Source organism: Strigops habroptila, chromosome 8 (genome assembly GCF_004027225.2).
Source record: "Strigops habroptila isolate Jane chromosome 8, bStrHab1.2.pri, whole genome shotgun sequence".
Classification (NCBI taxonomy): domain Eukaryota; kingdom Metazoa; phylum Chordata; class Aves; order Psittaciformes; family Psittacidae; genus Strigops; species Strigops habroptila.
This window is the reverse complement of record NC_044284.2, coordinates 53134621-53158841: the sequence shown is the minus strand read 5'-3', so window position 1 is coordinate 53158841 and position 24221 is coordinate 53134621. Positions and strand designations below refer to the sequence as shown.

General features: G+C 56.5%; 2 protein-coding genes across 4 annotated transcripts; one reads left to right on the top strand and one right to left on the bottom strand.

The window, feature by feature from the left end:
- Window positions 1-372: 372 nt before the first annotated feature.
- On the bottom strand, window positions 373-6556 carry LURAP1 (leucine rich adaptor protein 1). Its single transcript, XM_030494272.1, has 2 exons — window positions 6219-6556; window positions 373-2984 (listed from the first exon to the last, which is right to left on the bottom strand). Exons 1-2 carry the CDS (start codon window positions 6408-6410, stop codon window positions 2295-2297), a joined length of 882 nt encoding a protein of 293 aa, XP_030350132.1. The 5' UTR covers window positions 6411-6556; the 3' UTR covers window positions 373-2294.
- On the top strand, window positions 5252-22385 carry POMGNT1 (protein O-linked mannose N-acetylglucosaminyltransferase 1 (beta 1,2-)). 3 transcript variants are annotated; one of them, XM_030494271.1, is made up of 22 exons: window positions 5252-5274; window positions 7678-7866; window positions 10901-11009; window positions 11412-11527; window positions 11833-11898; window positions 12335-12448; window positions 13131-13248; window positions 13548-13646; window positions 14153-14280; window positions 14843-14913; window positions 15204-15279; window positions 16748-16831; window positions 16964-17005; window positions 17082-17140; window positions 17257-17329; window positions 17593-17721; window positions 18052-18177; window positions 18337-18401; window positions 18775-18819; window positions 18988-19123; window positions 19625-19734; window positions 19985-22385. In XM_030494271.1, exons 2-22 carry the CDS (start codon window positions 7756-7758, stop codon window positions 20085-20087), a joined length of 1980 nt encoding a protein of 659 aa, XP_030350131.1. In that variant the 5' UTR covers window positions 5252-5274; window positions 7678-7755; the 3' UTR covers window positions 20088-22385. The 3 variants fall into 3 exon arrangements, with proteins under 3 accessions (XP_030350131.1, XP_030350129.1, XP_030350130.1); XM_030494269.1 differs by lacking the exon at window positions 5252-5274 and adding an exon at window positions 6565-6675; XM_030494270.1 differs by lacking the exon at window positions 5252-5274 and adding an exon at window positions 6633-6717.
- The last annotated feature ends 1836 nt before the right edge of the window (window positions 22386-24221 follow it).

Below are 24221 nucleotides of genomic sequence, written 5' to 3'. Positions count from 1 at the left end.
TAATAGGGCTGGCAAACACCTACAAAGATCTTCCTTGGAAACTTGGGGCAGGAAGGGTATTTGTAAGTGAAGAAATAGATCAGCTGATCTCAATACGCCCCATCTCCCAGAGATCCAGTATCACCAGCATCCTCGCTCCCAGCAGATGTGTTCTGGTACCCAGCTGCTTCAGGAAGTGTGACTTTTATGTGTCACCACCCTGATGTGAGAAGGGACAGATCCCCAGACACGTGGTCTGTCCCTGTTTAAGGACTGGGGTTAAGAACTGGGTTTAAGGACTCTGCCTGCAGAGCTGCCAGCAGCTCCAGGGCATCTCACTCTCCCCTTTCCCTATAAACCCCCATAAGCCCAGCAAAGCACCGACACTGTGGCCTGGGAGAAACGCTACCATTTATTAAGCCAGCTATTTTTTTATGAGAATGATTTAACAGCGCTGTGGGACTTACCCTGTCTCCCCCAGGGACTCTCAGCTGATTCATGCCATGCAGGGCTAGAAGGAAAGCGGGGGACAGCCAGCCTTGGGGGACGTGGTGGCTTAGCAGCAGTGGAGCTACACAGGGAGCCATGAGCTGCTTGTAGGCAATGGCAAGCCAAGCAAAGCTGCGCCAGGGCAGGCAGATGGGATGCTCATATAGAGCAACCTGGTCCCAGTTTGCTGGGATTCCCCCAAGTCCTCAGCAGGTGCCATCTCCTGGAATTTTGGGTGCTGTTCTGCTCTCCCTGTCCATCCAGGAAAGCCCTGAGGATCTGCAGCGGAAGGGAGGGTGCTCGGGGTTCTCAGTATGGAGTGTAGTTTCCACTGAAGGTGCTGCTTCGGAGGCACAAAGCTGAACCTGTCATGCACACAACCACCTTCCTATCCATGGCCAGCTCACATCTCACATCTAGGGAGAGTCACAGCCAGGTCTTCCCTCTCTCTTGGCTTCTCATGGACATCAGATATTGTCCCCACTCCTACCACCCCAGCAAGGGAAGAGCCAGGCTGTGACCCATGGAAGCAGGGGAATGATGGCATCATGGTGAGAGCAAAGCCGTCACAGCACTGTGCCGGTGGAAGATGCACCCATGGCTTATCCACGCATGTGGAAGAGCCCCTCTCCTTGAAGCACGATGCTCAGGTCCTTCCTGCATCATCTGATGAAGGCAGCAGGCCCTGCCCAAGCTCTCATGCAGCTCCAGCTTCAAGCCATGCTCTACGAGCCAGCGAGGAGTGTGCTGGGGGGCATAGTGCGTGGACAGTAAAAGGCACAGGCAGAAGCCAAGGCTAAAAGGACAGAGAAGATGACTCCGGGGCAGGGTCACTGCAAATCCACCCCGGCAGAGAAGCCTCATGTTTCTGGTTGCTGTTAGGGGGTAGAGACCTGGCACCATTCATCACACAGGTGGAGAATCCCAGTCGTCACCCCCACCACACTGTGTCAGGGGGAAGCACGAGCCTCTCTGAGCCTGAGCCCCGCAGGCTCTGCCAGGCTGCCTGTACACTGCCACATCCTGGGGTTTCAGCAGGACATGGTTCCATAGTGGAAGACAGTCCAGAAACAAACTGGGAGAACTGGATCTCTATCTCCCACTCTGTGCATTGCCCTTCTCGTGTAATCACATTGGGAAGGGAAGTCTGCACCATCATCCTTCTTCCACAGGGCACAGATGAAGGCGTTCAAACAAGGCAGGGCTTCACACACAGGAAAGGGGATTTTAGCATCCCCCATGTGCTGAGGCCAAACCCCAGGTGCCCCAGGTCAACTCTACCCTGGATGGACACTGGCCTTGAAGACAGTGATGGAAATGAGCACATCCAACAGGGATGACCTGCTGCTGGTCTTGCCCCACACCTCGCACTGAGCATGCTGGTGCCACCATGGATGTGTGGGAGCATCTCCTGTCCTCTCTGAGCAGCAGGTTTATAGGAAGGGTCCCCAGTTTTTGCAGATAGAAGGCTGAGGATTAGAGGGGAGAGGTCCCACTGCACCAGGTTTTCCCACCAACCCTTCCCTGCCACCAACATCAAGGACAACAGAGGAGTGACCAGCCACCTGCAACCACCCCCCCAGAGCAAAGGATTAAATTTATGGGCACCCATCTCATCTCCCCCCTCCCACAAATTTGCTGCAGGGCCAGCACCCCATCCCTTAGGGCTGAATCACCAAACACTGACAGGGGGGTCAGAGGAACAGTGCAGCACCACTGAGCCAGCCTGTCCCCCCTTCTCCAGCCACCCCAGCTCTCCCAAGCGGAGACAAGTGAAGCAGAGCGAGCAGTTGGGAGAGCTGGACTGGGAAACGTGAAGCCACGGGCTACAAGAACGTCACATCATCCTGAGACTGGAGCCAGCGCCAGTGGGCATCATACTCCAGGTGCAGTTTGCTGTTGAGTTTGCAGTTCTCAAAGTCAGCCTCAGCTTTGTGAGCCTTCCCACCCAGGTTCCCCTTCCCTGGCCTCTCCCCAGCCCCTGATGGCACTTTGGTGTCTCTGCCTGGTTCCACAGGGGAGAGCTGCTGGCCCAAATGCCCGTTGGCCACCTGGGGCTCCTTCGCAAACCGGTGATCCTGGGGCAGCCTGGGTGGGGAGACGTCCACGTGGGGCCACTCGTGCTCCGCTTTGCCCTTCTCTTGCTTTGCCAGACCCCTCTCAGGGTCGATCCTGACCCAATCCTGCTCCGCCCTGACCAGAGCTCTGCCCGATGCGGATGCAGCGGCGGTTTCGGCAGCGTTTTGGGAATACTCATCCATGTCATCAGCCAACGTGTCCAGGTAGCTACCGACGGAGATGCTGTCCAGCGGGTCATTGGGGTCCTGCAGGCTGTCCCAGCTGCCCCGCCGCGAGGCCGCCTGGCTCTCCACCAGGCTGTACTGGCTGCTGGCCAGGCTGCTGCAGCGGCTGGTCAGCATGCTCCGCTCCTCCAGCAGCCACTTCACCGCCTCGATGCCCTCATTCACCACCACCAGCTGCTGCAGGATCTTCACGTCGACCGCTCGCAGGTAGGCCTGGTGGGGAGACAGGAAACACGGGGGTTTGAGGGGACCAAGGTGACCCCACATCCCAGCACACCCTGGCAGAGGTGTCACCACAGTGGCCACAGGTCTCCTGAGCTGTTTAATGAACAGCATGGCATAGGGGAACACCCTGCAGGGAATAATCCCAGGAGACCCTGTCCAAGACTTAGGGACACAACCATTGCAGCCAGTGGCTTATGGCACCTACCAGCCACCAGCCCCCTCAGGCAAATAAACTCAGAGCACTTATGTCACTGTCTCCTATGGGGACAAGAATAAGCAAGGAACTGGAGGCACTGGGTGTAGATCTGAGCCCAGAGCATCCCCCAAGCTCTAGGAGGCTGGTGGCAAGGCAAGAAGACCAAGCAAGGGCATTGCTGATGGTCCAGATAGCACCTCCCCAGGCTGTTTTGGCTGGGTCCCTTCATGCATTTACTTCCCCTTTTCTTAGGGTCCAATCCAAGCCTGGTGACAATGTGACATGGCAGGATCTGGAGCCTGAGACTCAAATCACTCCCAGAACAGGGGAGGATGGTGGGGTGGAACAGGCACTGCTGACTACACGACTTGCCTCACTGACTCCTACCCCTCCAAGCCTTTGCAAAGCTTCAGTTGCTGCAGAAACATCTGTTTTCCTAACGGAAAGCCCCGTGTGCCAAGACATTCCTGTCTGTGTGATACTGGCCGCCGAAAGCCACTGGATTTCCCCTGCGCAGGACGCAAATATTTTGCCAGGAAAGGGAATAAGACAGCAGCGGGGGGAGAGAAACCCGTTGCAGGACAGGTACCGGCAGCCTGGGAGCTGTGGATGCCCACAGACTTGGTTCAAAAACACACCCTGTCCGCAGCACCAGCAAGCTGGGACGGAAATCCAGGCGATCCCACAGGATCATTTCTAAGCACAGCACCCGGTCCCCAGCATCCGGTACCCTCAGAATCACCCGCCTGCCCCCGGGTGACCTGCCGGTCTCTTGAGACCCCCGTCTCCGGTCTCACAGCGAGCGCAGCAACAAAAGCATCCGAGGAAGGAGCCTGGGAAAACTCCAGCCAGGGTTTTAGCACGTGATGCCTCTCAGTCCAGAGGACACAAAAAAAAGGGCAATGATTTGTAGAGACCCAACACAAATCCGCCATCCCCTCCCCGTGCTCCTCAAGCTGGATTTACATGAAAAATAGCAGCGATGTGCCCGGATTGGGGCAGCAGCCAGCGTCGGAGTGCAGAAACTTCCTTTCTAGGCAAGTTATTTCAAAAACTGCCTACAATGGACTTTTCTGCGCACGCTGCTAAAGCATCTGGCCTTGGCAGGGAGAAGAGGCGGGAGGAGGAAGGCTGGGAACCCTGATGAGGGGGTTCCCTGGTTTTCTCTGCCTCGTTGCGACAGCGCTGTCAGAGATGCCGGGGAGCCACCCGGAACACAGAGGGTGGGAAAACACTCCCCCCTTTCCATATGGTTTGTGGAAAAAGTTGAGCATCGATTTGCTGGTACTTTAGGCCATCCTGGCACATCCCGTTGCACCCCAAGAAACCCCCTCTCCAGCAAGGCAAGAATAGTGTGGGAGAAGATCGAGGTCCAGCTGCTCTCTGTATTCATCCAGATGTGCTGATGCAGCACCACAGCACCAACCTTGTACCAAGGACAGCCATACAGGGGACCATCACACTCCTCCCAGGGGGGATACGGTCCCATTCCCCTCCCCAACATGCAAGAAACCTGCAGGCACCTTCATCCCTAGGGATGAAATATCCTCCTCGGAGCAAGAGGCAAGAGTGGGAATTTGCTGTCTTCCCCTCCCACCACCCACTCCCAGGGCAGCTTCACCACGGACCACTGGGGTTTGCTGGTCTCTGCGGCTGGGAGGGGAGATTTTGGTTCTTGTTCATTGGGATGGGGAGATGGGAGAGCCCTGTGCTGGGTTTTGGGCATCCAGGTGCCATTCCCAAGCTGCTGACCTCAGTGTGAGGTGTCCCTGCTTCTTTCAGGCAACAAGAAGAGCCAGGGCCGAGAAAGGAAAAGGCTTTCTGAGCCAAGGTTAATAACACACGGCCGAAATCAGGCCTTGCAGACTGGGGGCTGACCCTGCCTGCACCTGGGCAGGGCAGACAGCATGGCTACTTCCTCCTCCTCCTCCTCCTCTGAGCAACTCAGGGCCCACAGACCTTTCTCCTCCGGTCAGAGTGCAGCTTGGAAGCTGGCAATGGAGGGAGGATGAAAGAGGAAGGAGGATGAAAGCACCGATGGGGAATATGGAATGGGCAAAGCAGCAGTGCCCCGGGTGGCAGGTAGGGATGCGGGTGTATTTAGGCGTTTTCCCTATGGAAAAGATGCTCATTCCCACCCACCCGGCCCGTGTGTGCACGTGTGGGAGAGTCCCTTCCCCCAGCAGCACTTGAACCCATTGCCCAATCTCGCCACGTTTCCCAGAGGCGCAGGCATTTGCTCCCTCCACAGAAAGAGGGAGGCGAGAAAGCTGCCATCAAGACTCCCACGGTCCTCAGGAAAGGCAGCCACGGGAGCACAACCCTTTACGAGCCACCAGAGAAGCCCCAGCAGGAAGCGAACCCCAGGAAAGCTCCCAGCGATGCTTGTGCCTTGTCACTCACGGGGTGACACCCGTGGGGGTGGGGGGACCCATCACCATGCCCTTGGCGAAGGTCCCTGCCCTAAATCCTGATCTCTGGAACACTCCAATCCCCACTGGAACCATGGGGTGAGGAGGGGGGGCAGGACGGCAGTGGATGGAGGGGTCCGTGAGACCCCGGGAGGGGGGGATGCTCTATAGACTGGGAGGCAAAGACAGGGTGGGGGGATATGAACTGGGAACCCATAGAGGAAAAGGGGGAACACCCCAAAATGCAGGTAGGGCACTGGGCACTATTAGGGGGCTGTTAGAGGGGGGGTGGCAGGCAGTTACCCGGGGGGGGGGATGCAGCTATCCCGGAGAGGGGGGGAACAATAACCGGGGACGACAGACAGTTACGGGGGAAGGATGGAATTATCCCGGAGGGGGCAGTTAACCGGGGTATGCAGCTATTCGGGGGCCGGCAGTTAGAGGAGAGCGGCAGGCACTTACCGGGGGGTCAGTTACCGAGGGGGTCAGATACCGGGGGGCTGCGGGCAGTTATGGGGGGGCGCCAGAACGGCAGTTAGCAGGGGACTGCGGGCAGTCGGTGCGCAGTTACCGTGGGGTGCGACAGTCAGTGCCCCCGGGTGCCGCAGGACTCACCATATCGAGGCGGAGCGCCCGGAGGCGTTCGGCGAGCGGCAGCCGGGCGGCGCGGGCCGGTGCGGGCGGTGCTGGCGGCGCGGGGGCTGTGTCTGCCCGCAGCCCCCGCAGCAGCCCGGCAGGCGGCCGCCGCCCCACCTTGGTGGCCAGGTCCCGCAGGTCGGCGGGCAGCGCCTCCCCGCCGCTCTCCATGCGGGTGGGGCGGCGGCAGCAGCGGCGGCGGCCGCGCTGTCACCCGGCCCGAGCCGCGGTCCCGCCCCGCCGCGCAGGGCACGCCTCCCGCCTCCACCTGCCCGCACCAGCGAGGTCCGCCGGGCAGCGCAGAGCGGCGCGGAGGGGCGGGGATAGGGGCGGGGGTAGCGCTGGCCGCGCCCCGTGTCCCCCCCCCGTCGGAGGCGGTGGCAGCTCTGCGGCGCCGGAAGCGGCGCGGCCCCGGGTTCGCGGCGCCGTGGCACCGGTGAGTCGGGCCCGGCCCGGCTTCGGCCTCCCCGCTTGGACCGTGAGTAGCGGGGCCGCGCACGCCGGCCGGGCCGCACCCCGCCGGCTCCGCGCATCGGCCTTCCCCCGCTGCCGCTCCGCTTGGGCCGCCGCTCCGAGCCGCCTCCGGCGCCTGGCTCTCCCTTCCCGCCCCCCCGCCTGGGGCCCGTTCGCGGTTCTCCTCCGCTGCCCCGCGTCCCCCGCTCCGGGTGTCCGCGCCCCTCTGCGGTGCCCGCCCGGCATCGCCGGCTCCCGGCGCGCTTCCCCTGAGGGTGCCCCGGTCCTTCTCTCCCCTCCGGGCGGCTGCTGTGGGCTCGCACCGTGGCCGGCCCCGCTGCCGGGGTCTGTGCTCCGGCCAGGCCCCTGGCTCTGCCGGGCCTCTGCATCCCTTCCCAGCCCCAGCAGGTTGGTCGCAGCACGGAGCCAGGACCTGGGCACAGGCCCTCTGCCCCAAGGGTGCTGGGATCTCCGGCGGGCTTGTGGCCCAGCTCCGGCTCCATGTGTAGGCTATCAGCAGCACCAGAGTGGGGATGGTGCTGCTTCACAGCCACCCTGCTGCAAGTGGGGAGGATGCCTCTCCCCACCAGGGACCCTGCAGGCAGATATGGCCAGTGATGACACCATGATGGCTGCTGGTCTGGGGTCTGTCACCAGCTCCTGCCTCTTGGCCACCTTTCCAGAGTGTGGGAGTGGGCCCACTGCACTGCAGTGGTCTCTGTAAGGCGGCCTGGAGCAGAAATCCTCACTGGCCCATGGGTTCAGGGGCTTCCCATCACCCTGCTTACAGTCCTCCAGCAAAGTCTGGCCTCCTGGATTGCTCCCTGCAGAGGTGGGGGTGCTTGCAGGTGGGGAGGCTCCATGGGGCTTTTGCTTGTGGTACATGAGTGCTATTGATGGTCACTTGTGCCAGGCTGTGTCTTTGCTGGGGAGAGGGTTTGAAAGCGCTCACCTCCCTCTCTGTGCTCCCATCCCATCCTGACAGGTAGCCCCGATGGACATGAGAGGGGAGCAGCACACATCCTGACCCCCGCCCCACACGGCTGTGCCAGCCCCTGTGACTATGGACGAGTGGAAACCCAACCCCGCCATCAAGCCCCACAAGAAGCGGAGCTGGTATCTTGCCTGGAAGTACAAGCTGATGAACCAGCGCATGCTGCGGAAGCTGTGCCAGGTGAGTCACCCGCAGGCCTGCAGTAGATTAGGAAGGATAATCTGCAGGATTTGTGAGTTTGCGGAGATGCTGTGTGGATGGAAGTGGGTCTGCTGACAGTCCGGGTGACCTAACATGCTGGGGAGACGTAATTTGTCCCCCAAAAAGTTACCTCCAGTGATTCTGTGCTCATGCGTGGAAGGGTCTGACATGCCTAGCAGCAATTTCCAGCTACAAATGGACTTGTTGGGTGGCTGTAGCAGGAGATATAATTATCCAGGTGTCCTTGGGAAGCTTTCATCTAGAAACCTGACTGAATGTTGCCCTCCTGGTTCCGGACCCATGCCAAGTGCTGCAGGACTCAGCCTGCAGCGGGAAACCATCCTTGCCCCATTTAGTTTGCAAACCAAGCCTGGTATAAGACACAACAGTTGGACAGAGAAAATAGGGCTGGATAACAGGATCTCATGCCCCAGAGGCAGCTGGCGTCTGGGAAAGCTGCAGGCTTGGTTGCTTGTGCTGTAAAACTGCTAATCCTCAGCAGGGTCGGCATCCTGGGGGCTGTCTGGGGCTGTAAGAACAGGAAGGGTTTGGCCCCACAGCAGCGAGCTGCAGAAAAGGGGCTGCTCCTGAGATGAGCAGAGCTTGAGATCTGGCAGCTGGTTGCTGTGGGAGGGAGCAGGGGAGGGTTTTGCGTGTGCCTGGGAGGACGAAGACTCGTGAGGGAACTCGGGAATGAGAGGGCTTGGTCCTGCATCCCCTGGAGTGCTCAGAGATTGGGAACAGGCCTGGTCATTGAGGTAGGCGTTGCTGGGGATAATGGGCTAGAGCCTGTCTGCTGTCACCTCTCTCCTTTGTGTCACTGCTGTGGCTTAAAACACAGATGAAAATTGGGCTTAAAATATGTAAACCAGAGTTGCAGGTATGGGGCAGACAGGTCTATAGCAGCTGGGCCTCTATCAGCAGCTCTGACTGAGCCAGCCTTGCTAGACCCAGCTGCTGGCCTTGCTTAGTGCTGCCTTGGTCACCAGGGCTGCTGCCCCATGTCTGCAGTGCTGACCAGGCTGGAGGCAGGTTGGTAAAGTGGCCTTGCTGCTGGCCACCAGGCACAGCCTGCTCCTCACCGTGAGCCCAAGGCTCTCTTCTTGCCTGTTTAAAAGCTTTCTGTGCACAGATCCCAAAGGTGCTTATACTGCTGACTCAACAGCAGATCAACAAGCCAAAATGCCATAGTGACAGTTACATCGTCGTGTGTCTTATTGCTGGTTTGCCATCTTCCTCTTCCTCAGTTACTTCCTGAACCCATTTGGCTGCTTGACAGAGGTAGCAGCAATACATAGCTTTGAGGCAGTAGCTGGCCAGGTAAGGCAGGGATCCCGTTAGTGCCTCTCAGCAAGGCCGGGCCTGTGTGTTATCACAACCCCATACCACACCTCAGAGAATCGAGCATCCTAGAGCTGAAAAAGGCACATATTATTAAGCAGCAAGTTTTTGGAGGCTGAGGAGCAAGGGAGGAGTCAAAATCACCCAAGACCTGTCTCAACATCCCCTTGCAGGGAAACCAGGCTATGAGCAGCTTCCACCAACCTCTCCCCTCTTCTTCCACATTTGCTGTGGACTCCATGCTGGGTCTTGGGATGCTCCAGGGAGATTAGTAGGACCCTGAGCTTGCCCGGCTGAAACTGGAAACCATCTGATGGCTGAGCCAAGGGGCCAGAGCTTTTGGCCCATGGGATGAATCTACAGATTCAGCAGCATAGGAGTTAGATTTCGGCTTTTGTGGTGGCTCTGCTGTGAGCTGGATGGACCCTCCTGGCCTGGAGCCTGGTGGAGCCCTGCAGTGGTGTTAGCTTTGGGGGTAGAAGCTGCTCAGGGCTTTGTGTCTTAAATCCAATGGCAAAGCCTCCTCTGTCTGCATGACTTTTGAGCTCTGGGCTAGAGCTGTTCCTCAGCCCTGGGGCAGGGCTGCAGGTACTGGGCAGGGACTTTGTTCCTGTGCAGACTCCTATGGCCACCACATGCTGCTGTCACCTTTTCACCTGGGCCCTGGGTCACAAAGCTCCCTAAGTCAAGCAAAGACAAATTGCTTCAGCTGAGGTCTTATCTTTCAGTCCTGCATCCCAGGCCAGCACTCCAGCTTTAAGACCATCCTCTTGGCCATGGCCAGATGTGCTCTTGCAGCTTACACCTGCAGGTGGATTATTTCCCTACATGGGATGTTTGTGGTCCAAGTCTTCCTGTGTGGCTCTGCCTCAGGAAAGGCCCCTTTAGTGTGGAGCAGTTTCTGCTTTATGCTGGATCGAAATACCAGGAAAAAGGCTGAAAATGAGCAAAAGAGGAGCAAGGTGCATTTAAAGTACAGGTACTTCTCCATCCTCTTGGTCTGGAAGCAACATGGCCATGGGCAGTGGTGATGCTCACATTAGGGGTTCCCATAGTCTGCTCCATAACTCCTGGACCTTCCCATCGCCCTCTGTGTTGACATCCGTGCAGGTTGCCTTGAAGATGGCTGCAGACAGTAAGGCTGTGGCCTGTTTTCTGCAGCCTGTTGCACAGTGTGGTTTCCTCAGGTCAGACCTCAGCTTCTTCCCTTTGCCTCGCTTTAGTCGCACAGCATCTATCCCTGTGAATACATCCTCGGGTTGCAGAGGGAGAGACAAGAGTAGTGATGCTGCAGGAGAGGCAGAAGTTAAGGTTACTGTGAGAGCTGCAATTCTGAATTGCCAAACTCTTTACATGCACAGACCCTCAACCTTGATGCAGTATTTTGACAGGAATCTGCTTGCAGATCTGGAAGCAGGGATTTGTTGGAAGTGGGTTAATTCTCATGTATCAAGAAGTTGATGTCTCCAGTTGATGAAAGCGTTTCAATGTAAAACTTGGTCACCTGTGTTTCCTTCTCTTTGCCTTTCCCCGGAAGAAAACAGGGGAAACGACAGATCATTATGATCCCTTGCAAGATCTCTTGGGGTGCCCTGCAGCCTCTGCCAAGGAGGTGGGCTGATTTTGGGTTTATTACTTACATGTTGCTAATGCAAAGCGTCCTGCATTGCAGACAGGTGCTGTACTCTTCCTGCTTGTGACTGTAATTGTGAACATCAAGCTGATCTTGGACACCAGGAGAGCTGCTTATGAGGAGGAAGAGGAGTCTGCGCAGGACTATGGTGAGGAGCAGCATCTTGCTTTTCTTTGAAAGCAAGGAAATTCGAGAGAGGGAAGTAATTTCTTCAAATCGGGGCAGCCTTTTGGCCAGCTACAGCATAAAAGACAGGTCTGTGCATGTGGTTTTAATGAAAATGAATAGAAAAGGTTGTTCCCATACCCATTCTATCTACTCAAGGTTTCAGCACTTTTGGCTGCAGACATCTATGTGGGGATAGCTGGGGCCAGACCTGTTGCCATTTTGTGTTTCCCTTAACTGCTGTCCCTGTGGATTCTGACCCATGGTTTATTGGGCTGGGATACCTGGTGGGCATGACCTTCTGGAGGCTTGGCTGGGCTAGCACCAAGCAGGGACAAGCTAGAGGTGTCTTGGCTGATTGAGACTGGGTATTTCTTCTCTGTAGATGATGAGATGCTGAATGTGGAGGTCCCTAGGCACCCTGTCAGCAACAAGAAGGTCTTGGATGTCGAGGTGTACTCCAGCAGGTCTAAGGTCTATGTGGCTGTGGATGGGACAACGGTGAGTGATAGGTGCTGGCTGGCTGGCTGAGCGGAGGGTGGATATTGCTGAATGGGTGAAACCTTAAGCAGCAAGTGGTGAGAGCACTTCAGTGGTTGACAAGAAGGTCAGGAGTGCATGCCCCCTCCTGCCTACAGGACTCTGGAGGTGCTGCTCCATATTGTCTTCTACTCTGGCATCACTGCCATAAGCAAAGACAAAATGTCACAGCAAAGACTTGCTTCTTGTCTGGGAGCTCTGCTGTGGTGAATGGGCAGGGAATAAGAGGTCTTGGCATGTGGTTCTCATCACTTCTCCACTTGCAGGTCCTGGAAGATGAGGCTCGGGAGCAGGGAAGAGGGATCCATGTGATTGTCTTGAATCAGGCTACGGTAAAGCATCCCTGTGTGTCTGCATTTGTCTTTCTTACTGGGCAGTATTTGTCCTTGCTCTTTAACTGTTGGGTGCACGAGGCAAAGGGCAGCCGGGAAGGAAGCCCCCAAATGCTTGTTTGTTGTTCCCAGAGAGGAACACAGTCACCCAGAGAGTCCCTGCAGCGTTTCTCTTGTGCTTACCTAGCTGTCCTTGAGGAGCAGGCAGGAGAGGAGTTGTGAGGTTGTGTAGTGCTGTCCTATGGACCTCATTGCACTTCATGTCGTGTGTGAAGGCCCAAGGGCTGAGCTTGCCTGGGGACTAAATTCTTGGCATACCAGAAAAGTAACTCATTGTGTTACTTAGGAACTGAGGCTTCCAGGACAGATTTCCATAACATTGCATGTGCTGCCCATGTAGCATTTAAAGATGCATCTGACGTTTGAATACCAACAGGGTCATGTGATGGCCAAGAGGGTCTTTGACACCTATTCTCCCCATGAAGATGAAGCCATGGTACTTTTCCTCAACATGGTTGCCCGGGGCCGGATCCTGATCTTCACCATTAAGGTATGTGACCTTAGTGTCAAAAGGAAAAATCATCTTGAGTCAGGGCGCCCTGAAGATTATCTGGGCAGTTGCCTCCTGAGTGTCATCAGGCATTCCCAGGGCTAAATGTCACATCCCCACTGGGCAATGCCTCCCTGGCTGGATCACCTCCTATGTCCTCTTGCTCCCCCTTGTTACTACAGGTACTTCTGTGTGCCCAGCAAGGCAGGAGAGCAAAAAGCTGTTGTGTGAGATGTGTGAGAGCCTGCAGCAATAAACAAAGGTTAGGTGGAGAATGAACATGAGGAAATACAAAGATATGGTGGGACCTTTCTGGATCCTAGTTGCATGCTTTACTGGGTGCACTGTGGACTCTGGGCTCTAGACTGCTGTGTGAGCAGTACTGTGCTGCTTCAGGGTTTCAGGTTTAGCTGTGTGAAGTGCTACTGAACACATGGCTCTGCTTGAGAACAATCTGGTCTTGAGGAAATAGAAGTCTGCAACTACTCTGACCTCCCTGTGGGTCATGATGAAGCCACTGGCAGGTTTAGTGGCACGGAGACCTTAGCAACCTGCTCTTGAAGGTTTCTGGTTCAGTGGTTCAAGGGTAGGAGTGGGCTCTGTACCTCTTTAGTATTCATAGGAACCTTCCTTGTCTGCATCAGAAGCCAGGCCTCAGCTGCAGGGTTGTGTTTTGTTCCAGGATGAAGGCTCCTTTCACCTCAAGGACACAGCCAAGAATGTCCTGAAAAGCCTGGGGAGCCAGGTTGCACCATTTCTGAGCTGGAGAGATATGTGGACATTTGTGGGGAAGAAGGGAGGTGAGTCCTGCACAGGCTGGGAGAGTGTGCATGGCTCCTTATTGTGGGAGAAGCCAGGTGAAGACAAACCCAGCCCGTGGCCAACATGCTGTATGAGCAGGGAAAAAGTCATAGAGAGTGGCAGCTCTGTTCCTGGGGGTGAGGGTGGAGAAGGAGACAGAGCAAGTCCCTTCAGCAGCTTGCAACAGGCCAGTGGGAAAAGGTGCCAGGCTGCCACCCTGAGCTACAGCCCTGTTCATGCCCTGACGCAGCGGGGATGGGCCCTTGCAGACAGTCCTGACCCTGTGTCCCTGCTCCAGGGGAAGTGTACGGGGAGAAGCACGCCAAGTCGCCCGCCCTCTCGACATGGGGTGACCCTGTACTGCTGAAGACAGAAGTTCATCTGACATCTGTGGAAGGTAGGAAGCAAGATCTGCTCCGTGGTGCTAGGTATCTCTGGGAGATGCCTTCCTGCTGCTCCTGCTGCTTGAGTGAAAGCTGTGGGTCTGGTAGCAAGATCCCAGGATGGATGTAAGGATGTTTGAGATGGGGATGGTAATTTTTAAAATGAGGCCAGCTTCCCTTCTTCAGGCTTCCATGGCAATTCCAGGCATGGTTGTTGATAGAGATGCGGATGGGGAAGCAGGGGCATGGTCTGGCTGTTTGTCACCTCTCCAAACCAGGCCTGGTCCAGTCTTTTCTGACTGTTGGCCTTGAACATGGCCCATTGCTGCTCAGAGAGGCTGTATGATGGGGATGGCTTCTGAATGGCTCCTGGGGTTATATCTGACATCCAGAGTGTTGCTCGTTCAGGCTTGGTGATGGCTGAGCTCAGGGAGAGCCATGCATGTGGCAGTGCAGCCTGGAGCACACAAGGTGAGGTCATGGGGATGAGCAGTCTGTGTTTTCTCCTTGATGCTTCTAGATGCTGAGTGCCATTGGCCTGACACAGAGTTGAACCGCCGCAGGAAGAGGTTCTGCAGCAAAGTGGAAGGTTATGGCAGTGTCTGCAGCTGCAAAGACCCCACACCCATTGAGTTCAACCCTGATCCTGTGAGTGCAGGGGCAGAGTGTTCAGGGAGGGCAGGGATGGAGCGGGTGTGTTTGCAGCTCAGTTGCAGAGCCCTGTCCTTAAGTACCAGCTAAATGGTGCGAACTGCCCCTGGGCAAGCCCTTAGTCCTGGCAAAGGTAAGGTGAATACACATGGTCAGGTCATGCTGGGGAAGGGGTTCCCTTGCCCTATGTCTGGCCTGAGCTGCCAGAGTACCATGGCTCTAGGGACATCAGTGTAGCCAGCAGAGCCTGTACATTTAGCGGTGAAGCAGCTATTATGGCCTTTGGACTGTCCTTGGCACAGTGATGAAGGGTTTGCACAAAGGTCTCCAGCTGGATGCAAGCTGGGATTTGGGAGCTGGGTCTGGGGTGGGGTAAGGGAGGGAAGTTGGCAGGGTCTCCAGCAGTGCTGAGTGGAGTCCTGGTTGGTCAATGTGGTCCTGAGTCAAGGGGTAGGACTATGCTGATCCCTGCCCCATGAATCCTGCTCTCAGTGGCATGGGATCATTTAGGTTGGCCTGACCTGCCCCAGCCCCATTCATACATATTGTTCTCTTCCAGCTCAAAGACAATAAAGTCTTTGATGTGCCTGTAGCTGTTATTGCAGGGAACCGCCCCAACTACCTGTACAGGTAAGCACTTGCAGGGGACACAGCTGCTCTGCTCTGTGCCACCAGGCATGGCCCAGGCTCTCCCCTTTGTCCTGTTGGCAGGACCCAGCCTCCTCCCAGGGTTGCATGGGGAGACCTGCTTGAACAGCTCCCAGGGTTCTTTGCCATGGGAGAGGGAAGAGCCCTGGGGTAATAGCTCATGTTTCCTAATTGTGCACACTTCCCCCATCCCAAGGGATCTGTAATCCTCTGCTGAATGGCCCGAGCCCACTGGGGCTGTGGTGTGCTCAGGCCCCTTGATCTCTCCCCAGGATGCTGCGCTCCTTGCTGTCGGCTCAGGGAGTCAATCCACAGATGATCACAGTCTTCATTGATGGGTACTACGAGGTGAGAGCACTCTCAGGGGTCCCTGTAGCCAGGTCCTTGGGCCTACAGCTCGGAGTATATGGTGCTGGCCCAGTCCTTGGTGGGTTGGCAGGCTATGAGCCCCTTCACCCTTCCTCCTGCTGTGGGTCACACTGCTCCTCACCCACTCCTGCACAAAGTCAGTCAGCTTTGCCAAGCCGTGGGTGTGGATAAAGCTGCCTTGGCCATTCCCAAAGCCCAGGATTGACATCCCCATGTCAGAAAGGGGCTGGTTTACAGGAATGAGATGGTCATGCTGGGCTCTCCCCATCTCCTTTTCTCACTTGATGAGTATCACCAGCCCTTTGAGCAGGGTCTGGGTGTAACGCCTCTTGTCCAGCTCCCTCACGTGAAGTGGAGGAAACCAGTCCATTCATGCCTGTCCAGCTCCACCCAGTGAGAGGTGAAAAGACCCAAAACAGTCTTGTTTTCACAAGGGTCATGAAAGCTGAAGACAGGTGAAGGAGAACTGGCCCTTTAGAGGGCAATGACCTTCCTGTCAGCTCAACCTTATAAAGCCCTGGAGGATCCCACTGCCATCTCTGGCACTCTGGCAATGGGATGTGCTCTGGGTCAGGCATGTGGGATCCTATTAGGTCTCAGGAGTTTGCTAGCCCTCATCTCTGCATGAGCCCATGAGGTCTTGTCTGGTTACCTTGTGATGGAGATGGGGAAGGGAACAGGCTTGTTCCCTTGCAGGCCTCTCCCACCACTGCCAGGTTGTGGGGCTGGGGGAGCTGTTTTGTTTATGCAGGCTCTTGCTGCAGCACATCAGACTGGTTAAAGATAGCAGCATCCATTGCCATGGCAACTGGAGCAGCATCCCTCAGCTATGAGGGGGCAGCCATGCTGCCATGGTGGATACCAGGGAAAGGTTGGTGCAGTGGGAGCTCCTTCTCTTGTGGCTAGGAGGCGGGATGGACAATAAGGGGATGGAGAAGGAGGGGATGGAGAAGGCCTTGATGTGGCCTTCTTGGGGTGGAGATGTCAGCCTAAATGTGATTACTTCTAACCCCAGTGCAGGTATGTTTGGTCAGAGAGGTCTCTTTCTTGGCAACTGTGAGAGAAAATGAAGTTGATTGTGGTCTTGACATTAAGCTGCTAGTATGTGTTCCTGCCTATACCTGTTTTCTTTCTGCACTGTCAGTGGGGGACTGGGAATTTTGGGGCCTCTGATATGCATGAATACAACTTTGGGTCTGCAGACTGTCAGGGCTAACAGAAGCTTGTGGCAATACTTAAGGGCTGAAGGGCCAAGAGAGTTTGGCGAGTTCCTTGTTGTGGGGTCACGAGCAACAGCATCATTTTAAGCCTCACTTGTCCCCAGGAGGACAGCCACATGCAGGGCATCCCACAGGTGTATTCTTGTTGTCCCAGAGACAAGGGTAGAGGGTGGGGGGAATGTATCCAGACCCACATATGTGATGAGCTTTGTACCTTCCCACTGCAGGAGCCGATGGATGTTGTGGAGCTGTTTGGCCTCTCAGGAATCCAGCACACTCCCATCAGCATTAAAAATGCCAGAGTTTCTCAGGTGAGAGACCTTTCCCAAACCCTGGAAGTGTTATTTCGTGGGACCTGGGATAGCATTTGAGGGAGGCTGGTTTAGCCCTGCATCGGTGCCAGGTTGATGGTAACCCAGGCAACAATCTGTCTTTTCTTGTAGCACTACAAAGCCAGTCTGACTGCAACCTTCAACCTGTTCCCGGTGAGTGAGACCTCTGACCTGTCTAGCTGCTCTGTCCTGTCCTCTGCATCCTTCTCATGTTCTCCTTGCCCTACAGGATGCTAAATTTGCCGTGGTTCTGGAGGAAGACCTTGACATTTCTGTGGACTTCTTCAGGTAAAGCTGTGGGTCCCTGTTTGGGTAGGGCATTTCCTAGAAGCATTCTGGCTGCTCAGGAGAGGCCAGGTTCCTGCCATGCTGTTTGACCAGGGGCTGGGTAACTCTTTCCTCAGCTTTCTGAGCCAGTCCATACACCTTCTGGAGGAGGATGAGAGCCTGTACTGCATCTCGGCTTGGAACGACCAGGTGGGTCAGGGGAGGATGGCGGAGCAGGGACACCTCTGCCTTGTGTTGTTCCCATGACAGGCTGGGGTCCAAGCTCCAATTTAAACCAGGGTGTCCTCCCCTGGACTGTTCGGAAGTGCCCTGGCAAATCACCATCCTTTCCCAGCCTTCCCAGTGGCTGTTCCCTGCTCCCCATGCTGAGAGCCTCAGTGGAACAAGATGCCTCCTTTTTTGGTGGGGTAGGGGTGCATTCAGGGTGCTGAATGCCCCCCATAACATCACAGGGCTATGAGCACACAGCTGAGGACCCCTCGCTCCTGTACCGTGTGGAGACCATGCCAGGCCTAGGCTGGGTGCTCCGGAAGAGCCTGTACAAGGATGAGCTGGAGCCAAAGTGGCCAACCCCTGAGAAGGTGAGTACCTTAGAGGCATCCTCTCTTATGCATCCCCATCTCTGCCCATCAGCAGTCTCTGATCATCATCCAGATCCTGTGGGTACAGCTCTTGGAAAGCCCCTGGCTCTCCCTGAGCTTCTACTGGGAAGGATGCCCAAGCAGAATGGATTTGGGAGAGACAGCAACTTGAGGACCGCATAACCAGACACAGACCTGGCTGGAACAGCCCCAGCAGGCTGGGGCCAAAGGGGCTAGAGCTGGTGTGGGCAGCTAGAAAGGTCCCTGGATGGCCACACTGCCAAATTACGTACCCAAGCTTGAGTGTGAGTGGCAGTTTTTCCTCCCCAGCTCTGGGACTGGGACATGTGGATGCGGATGCCCGAGCAGCGGAAGGGCCGGGAGTGCATCATCCCTGACATCTCCCGCTCCTACCACTTTGGCATCGTGGGGCTCAACATGAACGGCTACTTCCATGTGAGTGACCTCCCTCAGCCCCCAAGCCTCATCCTGATGCTGAGCTCTGACTTGGCCACCTTTCCAGGTAGAAGGGATGCTTGAGGTGACCTCCAAGTACTGCTGACTCCTGACCAAACCCCATTTTCTTTCCTTCCCTGCCCTTTCTTTTCCTCCCAGGAAGCCTATTTCAAGAAGCACAAGTTCAACACAGTTCCAAATGTCCAGCTTAAAAATGTGGAGAGGTGAGTGCTGGTCAGAATGAGATCTCGAAACAGTTGCTTGACCTGACTCTTGTCCCCTTGTGCTGGGGATGTGTCCCTTCCTTCTGGAGCAACAGCCATAACCTCCAGCCCCAGCACACTGGCTTCTACTGGGGAATCTTTGCAGTGTTTTGGTTCAGCTGTGGTGTGTTCCTGATGGACAGGTTGAAGGGTCATGTTTTTGCTGCCACATCCTCCAGGATGCATGGCAGTCCCTGCTCTCCATTTATTGGTTCCAACCTGCCTTTTAATGTTACACTGGGTCGGTCTTAAGTTTGGATCATCTTGGGATGTTCCCTGCTTATCAAACTGTCTGACTCTGCCCTTTTCTTTGTGTTCTCTCCTCCTCTAACAGCTTGAGGAAGGATGCCTACGAGACCGAAATTCATCGGCTCCTGGGGTAAGTGCTTGAAGGAAGGTTGGGAGACACTGGGTGAACCTACCAGGACAGAAGAAAGAGGGGAGGTGGCCCTGGCAGCCTCAGCTGCTGCTTGCCTGTCTGAAGTACTCTGCAGTGGGGATAGGGAGGAGTTGGGATACCTTCTCACTCCCTGTTCTGTTTCTGCAGTGAGGCTGAGGTCTTGGACCACAGCAAGAACCCCTGTGAGGACTCCTTCGTGCCCGACACCGAGGGCAGGGTCTATGTCATGTTCATCAAGATGGAGCAGGAAGCAGATTTTACCACCTGGACTCAGCTTGCCAAGGTGAGCCCCTTGACGTGGTCTCTCCTCACTCCTGCACTGGTCTTGGCATCACTGGGAAACATCTGGCTGTTGGTTTTGGGTTTGCTTATGAAATGGATGCAGTTCAGCAGATGGATTCTTGCTGTCAGTGGGTGATGCTGAAGCTCTCGGTGTTTACGGAAGGCACTGGGTCATCCAGAGCAGATGCATGGCTCAGTGGAGAAGATCAGTCTTATGACCTTGCTGTGTGGGATACCACTTGTCTAGTAGTTCCCATCACTTGCTTGGAGGTGATGATCAAACCTCATGTCCTGAGGCAGGGGTGGGAGCAGGTTCCTCCTTTCCTGTCACTAATGGTGGCTGAAGGAGGGCCACCTCGTGCCACCACAATCAAGGGATTCAGCCCTCTCTGCTGTGTCTCAGTGAGGGCAGGGGTGGTGGCTCTTCCCTTGCCAGGAGATGCCTGGCCCTGGTGCCTGTGCCCAGGCTCTGATGCCTCTTCATCCCTCCCCACCATCCCAGTGCCTCCACATCTGGGACCTGGATGTCCGTGGGAACCACAAGGGGCTGTGGCGGCTCTTCCGCAAGAAGAACCACTTCCTCGTGGTGGGGGTCCCTGCCTCCCCCTACTCGTGAGTATCAGGGCATGGCAACCTGGGTAACGTCCCCATCCTCATGGCACTGTCCCCTGCCCAGTGCACTGCATCATCCACTTCTGTCTCAGCCCAATCCTGGGGTGTACCACCCCCCTTCTTAACCATACATGCCCATGGAAGGATGCTGCAGTGGGAAGATCATGCCAGGAAGCAGTGCTGTTGGGAGCTGGGGTCCTGAGGGGGATCAGCATCCCTGCCTGCTCCCATCCAACCTCCTCACCTGCAGGTCCAAGAAGCCCTCATCAGTGACACCAATCTACATGGAGCCCCCCGCCAAGGAGGAGGGGGCAGTGGCAGTGCCAGCAGTTGCTGCAGCAGAGCAGACGTGAGACTGGCAGCGGGGAAGCGAAGGGGACCGGGGGAAGCCAGAGACCCCCCTGGTGCAGAGACAGAGTCGGAGGCAGCTCGCGGAGACTGGTGACTGGACACACACTCCCGTTTCAGGCTGCAAAATGAGATCTTGGGTTCCCTCCAGCCCCCTGTTGTGGTCTCCCCCCTCTCCCTCGCAGGAGATGGGGATTCCTCCCTGTAGATATGCCACCCCCCATCCCAGGAACCTTGGTTTTTTAACACAGACTACTAACGCTGCTCCATTTGCCCCCTGGCTGGGCAAGGCTGGAGGAAGGAGATGCTCAATTGCAGACTAGAGGGGGCCTCAAGAAATGCCTCAGCTTCCCCTTTTGGTCCCCAAGTCCTGAGAAGGCAGCATGCTCATGTGCAAGTGCTGCAGCCTACCAGCTAGGTGTTATTTATTAACTCTTGCCTGGCTGGCTCTGTGCCCAGAGGTGACGAGGGGATCTTCCAGCATCTTTTCTGTCTCCTGCACGACGGATGCACCTTGAAGACTGTATGCTGGGTTGGGCATCTCCCCACACACTGACTTTGCTTCTTGGGCTGCAGCAGCTGGTGCAGCCCAGCTCACAGGCAAAAGGGAAACGCTGAAGAGGAGCTGAATTTACTGCAGAAGTGAAGGGGACAGCCCATACCCAGCACGAGGAGCTGTCAGGTGCCCCTTTCCTTGCTCTGCAGTTCTGGGAGCTGGAGATGGCTGTAGATGGAAGTGGACCAGGCTGTGTGCTGCGGCTCAGACTGTCCTCACCCACCTTCTCTGTGGGGAGCAGCCCTGTCCCCCGAGTTGTGGGAGAGGGGGTGAAAGTGCCTTGCAGAGTGAGATGTGAGCAGACACAGGCACCCCTCCAGGGGCAGGATGGATCAGGGTCCTGTGGAGGGAGAGATGCTCCTTGATGGTCCTTGCCTGTGGTACTGTACCCTGTCTCTCCCTCTTTCCTGGCCAGGTACCCCCATCTTTTGCTGAAGGCTGAGGGGGTTTGTTCTGAATCCCCACCTTTACCTTGGTACGTTGAGGTGAGCCAGAATGGGCAACCTGGCTCTCTTGCTATGGTACACCCCTCATGCAGAGGGAGGGGGTCCCTGTTCCCCCTCCTGTGCCTTAGGAAGGACCCAGAGCCCCCTCCCATCCCCAGCCACTTGGTACTAATGTGTCCCCCTACTAGGGACAGCCCTGCTCCTCTTGCTCAGTACACCTCTGTCTCATCCATGCAGCAAGAGGTCTCTGCCCAGGTCCCCCAGCCTTGGGCAGGGATGCTACGCTCTGGCTTGCCCCTGGGAGGAGGATTTGCTGCTCAGCCCTTTCCCTGTGGTCGCGGGGGCTCTTCCCCTTCGTTTTCTCACTGTGAACTGAGCGTCGGGGTCTAGACTACACTAACTTATTTATTTATTGCTTGTGGGAAGGGGAGGATAGCAGGAAAGCAGTGTGGAGAGCTGGCAGCCCCCAGCCTGCGCAGGGGCAGTCATGGGAGGTTTGTCTCATCCCCCAGCTCCATTCTCTGTTCCCTTCCTTCCTCCCTTGCCCAGCATAGGAATGAATAGTTGTGAACCCAAGAAATCTGCTCGTCTGAGGCCAAAATGAGCCCTGTGTGGACACAGCACAGGTTGAGTGTGACCCAGCAGCAGGGACGGATGCAGGAGGGGAACAGGAGTGTGCAGAGTGGCACCTTGAGACTGCGGTACTGGGTTCAACCCTGTCCTCTGCCACCACCAGCACTGCCCTTCGCTGGGGCTCTGCTCTGGCAGCATGGGTAGAGCAGGTCCTTCCAGCATAATGGGAAAGGGACTGGGCTTCTTCCCAGGGAAAGCAGCTTGCTTCCCCATACCCTGCTTTGGGAAGACTTCTACAGCTCTCCAGCATGATGCCCTTTCCTTGGCATCTCTATTCCCAAGGCCCAGTTTCCCTTCTCCCTGAAACTAAATGCACCCCCTTTCCCTCCCTCTCTGGCAGGGCTCAGGCTTGGCTTCCTCCTAGCTCCTCCTGGAGCTGGGAAAGGTGGTTCTATGGATAGGGAATGGCTAAACCCAAGTTCCCCTGCAGCAACCAGGGGCTGGGGCTCCCTGCTCTCAGCAACAGCAGGACTTGACTGGTGGGCTTCAAGCTCCCCCTTCTCCGCACACCATGATGGGCCCACTGGTGCTGTTCTCCATCCTTCCCCATTCCCCCAGCAAGGCTCTGGTGTGGCGGCCGTGGTAGGGCTGGGAATGTGGGCATCCCAGGGCTTGCTGCTTTCTGAATTGAATTATTTTTTCAGGAGTAAACATTGCAAAGCTGTTGAGCCTCGTGTGTTTCATAGCTGCCCTCTGCATGGCCCAGGGGTGGGGTCCCTGTCCTCTGGTGTCACCTGGGCTCTTGGTGGCCCAGGGCTGTGCCAGCAGAGGTCCTCCAAGACATGCTGTGCTGGATCAGAGCAGTTGGCTGGCACAGGTTTGTGAGCTGTTTCCTCCTTGAGCTTTATCACTTTTATCTTCAGCAACCAACAGAAACTCGGACCAACTGTCTGAGGACCTGCTTGGCGTTACCAGCCCCTGTGTTCCCCATGGCATCAGCTGCTGTCCCCTGAGAAATACAGAGCTGTGGCCCTTAGATCCAGGTTTGGTGTCCCCTTGGGGGGCAGCAGGATGAAGTGGCTGCTTGTCCTGAGGTGGAGGGCAGTGAGCACCAGCCCTGGCACTTGTAACCCACCACCCAGCAGTCTGAGCCCCACAGGGCTGAGCTACATTTCTGGCCTCTGGGGTGCATTTGGGTTTTTCTTTTGTGGGAAATGGGGTCTTGCAATAAGGACCCCCTGCCCTAGGGCACAGCAGAAGGAAGGGATGTCATAGCTGGAGGGGATAGGGCCCTTGCCATCAGACCCACTACTGGAGCTGAGACCTGACAGTTCAGGTTGTGCCACACCAGGGCCAGCGCCCTGCCCTGCTCCTGAGCTGTTCAACCCTACCTGGTTGTGGCCAGGGGTGGCAAAGGCTGCAGGAGGGACCTCCAGCAAAACCACCTCTGCAGGGCAGCAGCTTTGCTCCTCCCCACGGGATGGGAGTGGGCAGGGGTGAAGTGAAGCTGAGTGAGGCCCAGGCTTGGTCCTGCCATGAGAACAAACAGCCTCAGAGCCTCTGGGTCAGCCCTGTGTGGGTGACTTTTGCAGGCAACACAGATCATCCCAAATTTCTGCCCCCGTGGGGCAGAGAGCCCTGGGAGGGCTGGGGGTGCACCTGCTTTTGGGGCAGAGACCACAGGACCCAAATGAAACCACAATGGGAGAGCGTCGGCTACCAGCATGGGCCGGCCGCAACCTGCATTCCGTACCGGCTGCCTCCTGCTCCCTGCAGCCAGGCCGGGCTTCTTCCTAAGTTGCCAATGCCCCCCCGGGACCAGGCACAGCTTTCAGGGAGAACATTCCCTTGCCAGAGGGTTTCTGCCCAGCCCCAGAGGCTTTGTTGGCAGTGCCGAGTGAATCTCACCTCCCGGCAGCATCTGCATCCACCTCCTGCTGAGGCAAAACGCTGCGGCACTGAGCCCTGCCAGGGCGCTGTGACTGATGCCTGTGGGTGGTGTGGGCTGGGGTTTGAGACCCACCACTTCATGCCCACCTCGAGGAGCCAGTATTTACAGGATTTTCCTCCTGAAATGGAGAGACGATGCTAAAAGCAGGTTCACCCCCTTGAAGGGGAGTGCATGTGCCAGGCTGATGGAGAATTTCAGTGCGTTACCTCTGGGTGATAATGATGCCGAGATTCATTGCCTGAAGGGGCTTAGTCCTGGTGAGCTTGTTAGAGAAGCCAGTTCACTCCACTTCCTGCCCTTTCCCAGGGTCCTGCTCACTTCCCATCCTGCTCACTTCCCAGCTCACCCACTGGTGCTGGAGCATTCCTGGGTGTCCAGAGCTGGCTGGACAACTATCCCATTGCCTGCCCTCCCTTGGAAGCCCAACCTGCTGTCTCCCATGGTGTCATGGTTTAAGCTTGGCCCCATGTGGCACCCGTTTGAGCACACGGTGCCCAAGTTGTGGGTTCCCAGGTCTCCCTTGCCCCCTGCAGCCCGGCCTCCTGGCTTTGTGCAGCCGTACAAAAGAGAACCTGTCCGGGCTGCTCCACGTCCCGGGAGCTGGCTGATAATT

Bases quoted from the DNA above. Each gene is read 5' to 3' on its own strand.
- LURAP1 (XM_030494272.1), bottom strand. From the start codon at position 6,410: ATGGAGAGCGGCGGGGAGGCGCTGCCCGCCGACCTGCGGGACCTGGCC. The intron at 2,985-6,218 runs GTGAGTCCTGCG...TCTCCCCACCAG, and splicing joins GGGCGCTCCGCCTCGATATG to GCCTACCTGCGAGCGGTCGA.
- POMGNT1 (XM_030494271.1), top strand. From the start codon at position 7,756: ATGGACGAGTGGAAACCCAACCCCGCCATCAAGCCCCACAAGAAGCGG. The intron at 12,449-13,130 runs GTATGTGACCTT...GTTTTGTTCCAG, and splicing joins TCCTGATCTTCACCATTAAG to GATGAAGGCTCCTTTCACCT. The intron at 15,280-16,747 runs GTGAGAGCACTC...TTCCCACTGCAG, and splicing joins TCATTGATGGGTACTACGAG to GAGCCGATGGATGTTGTGGA.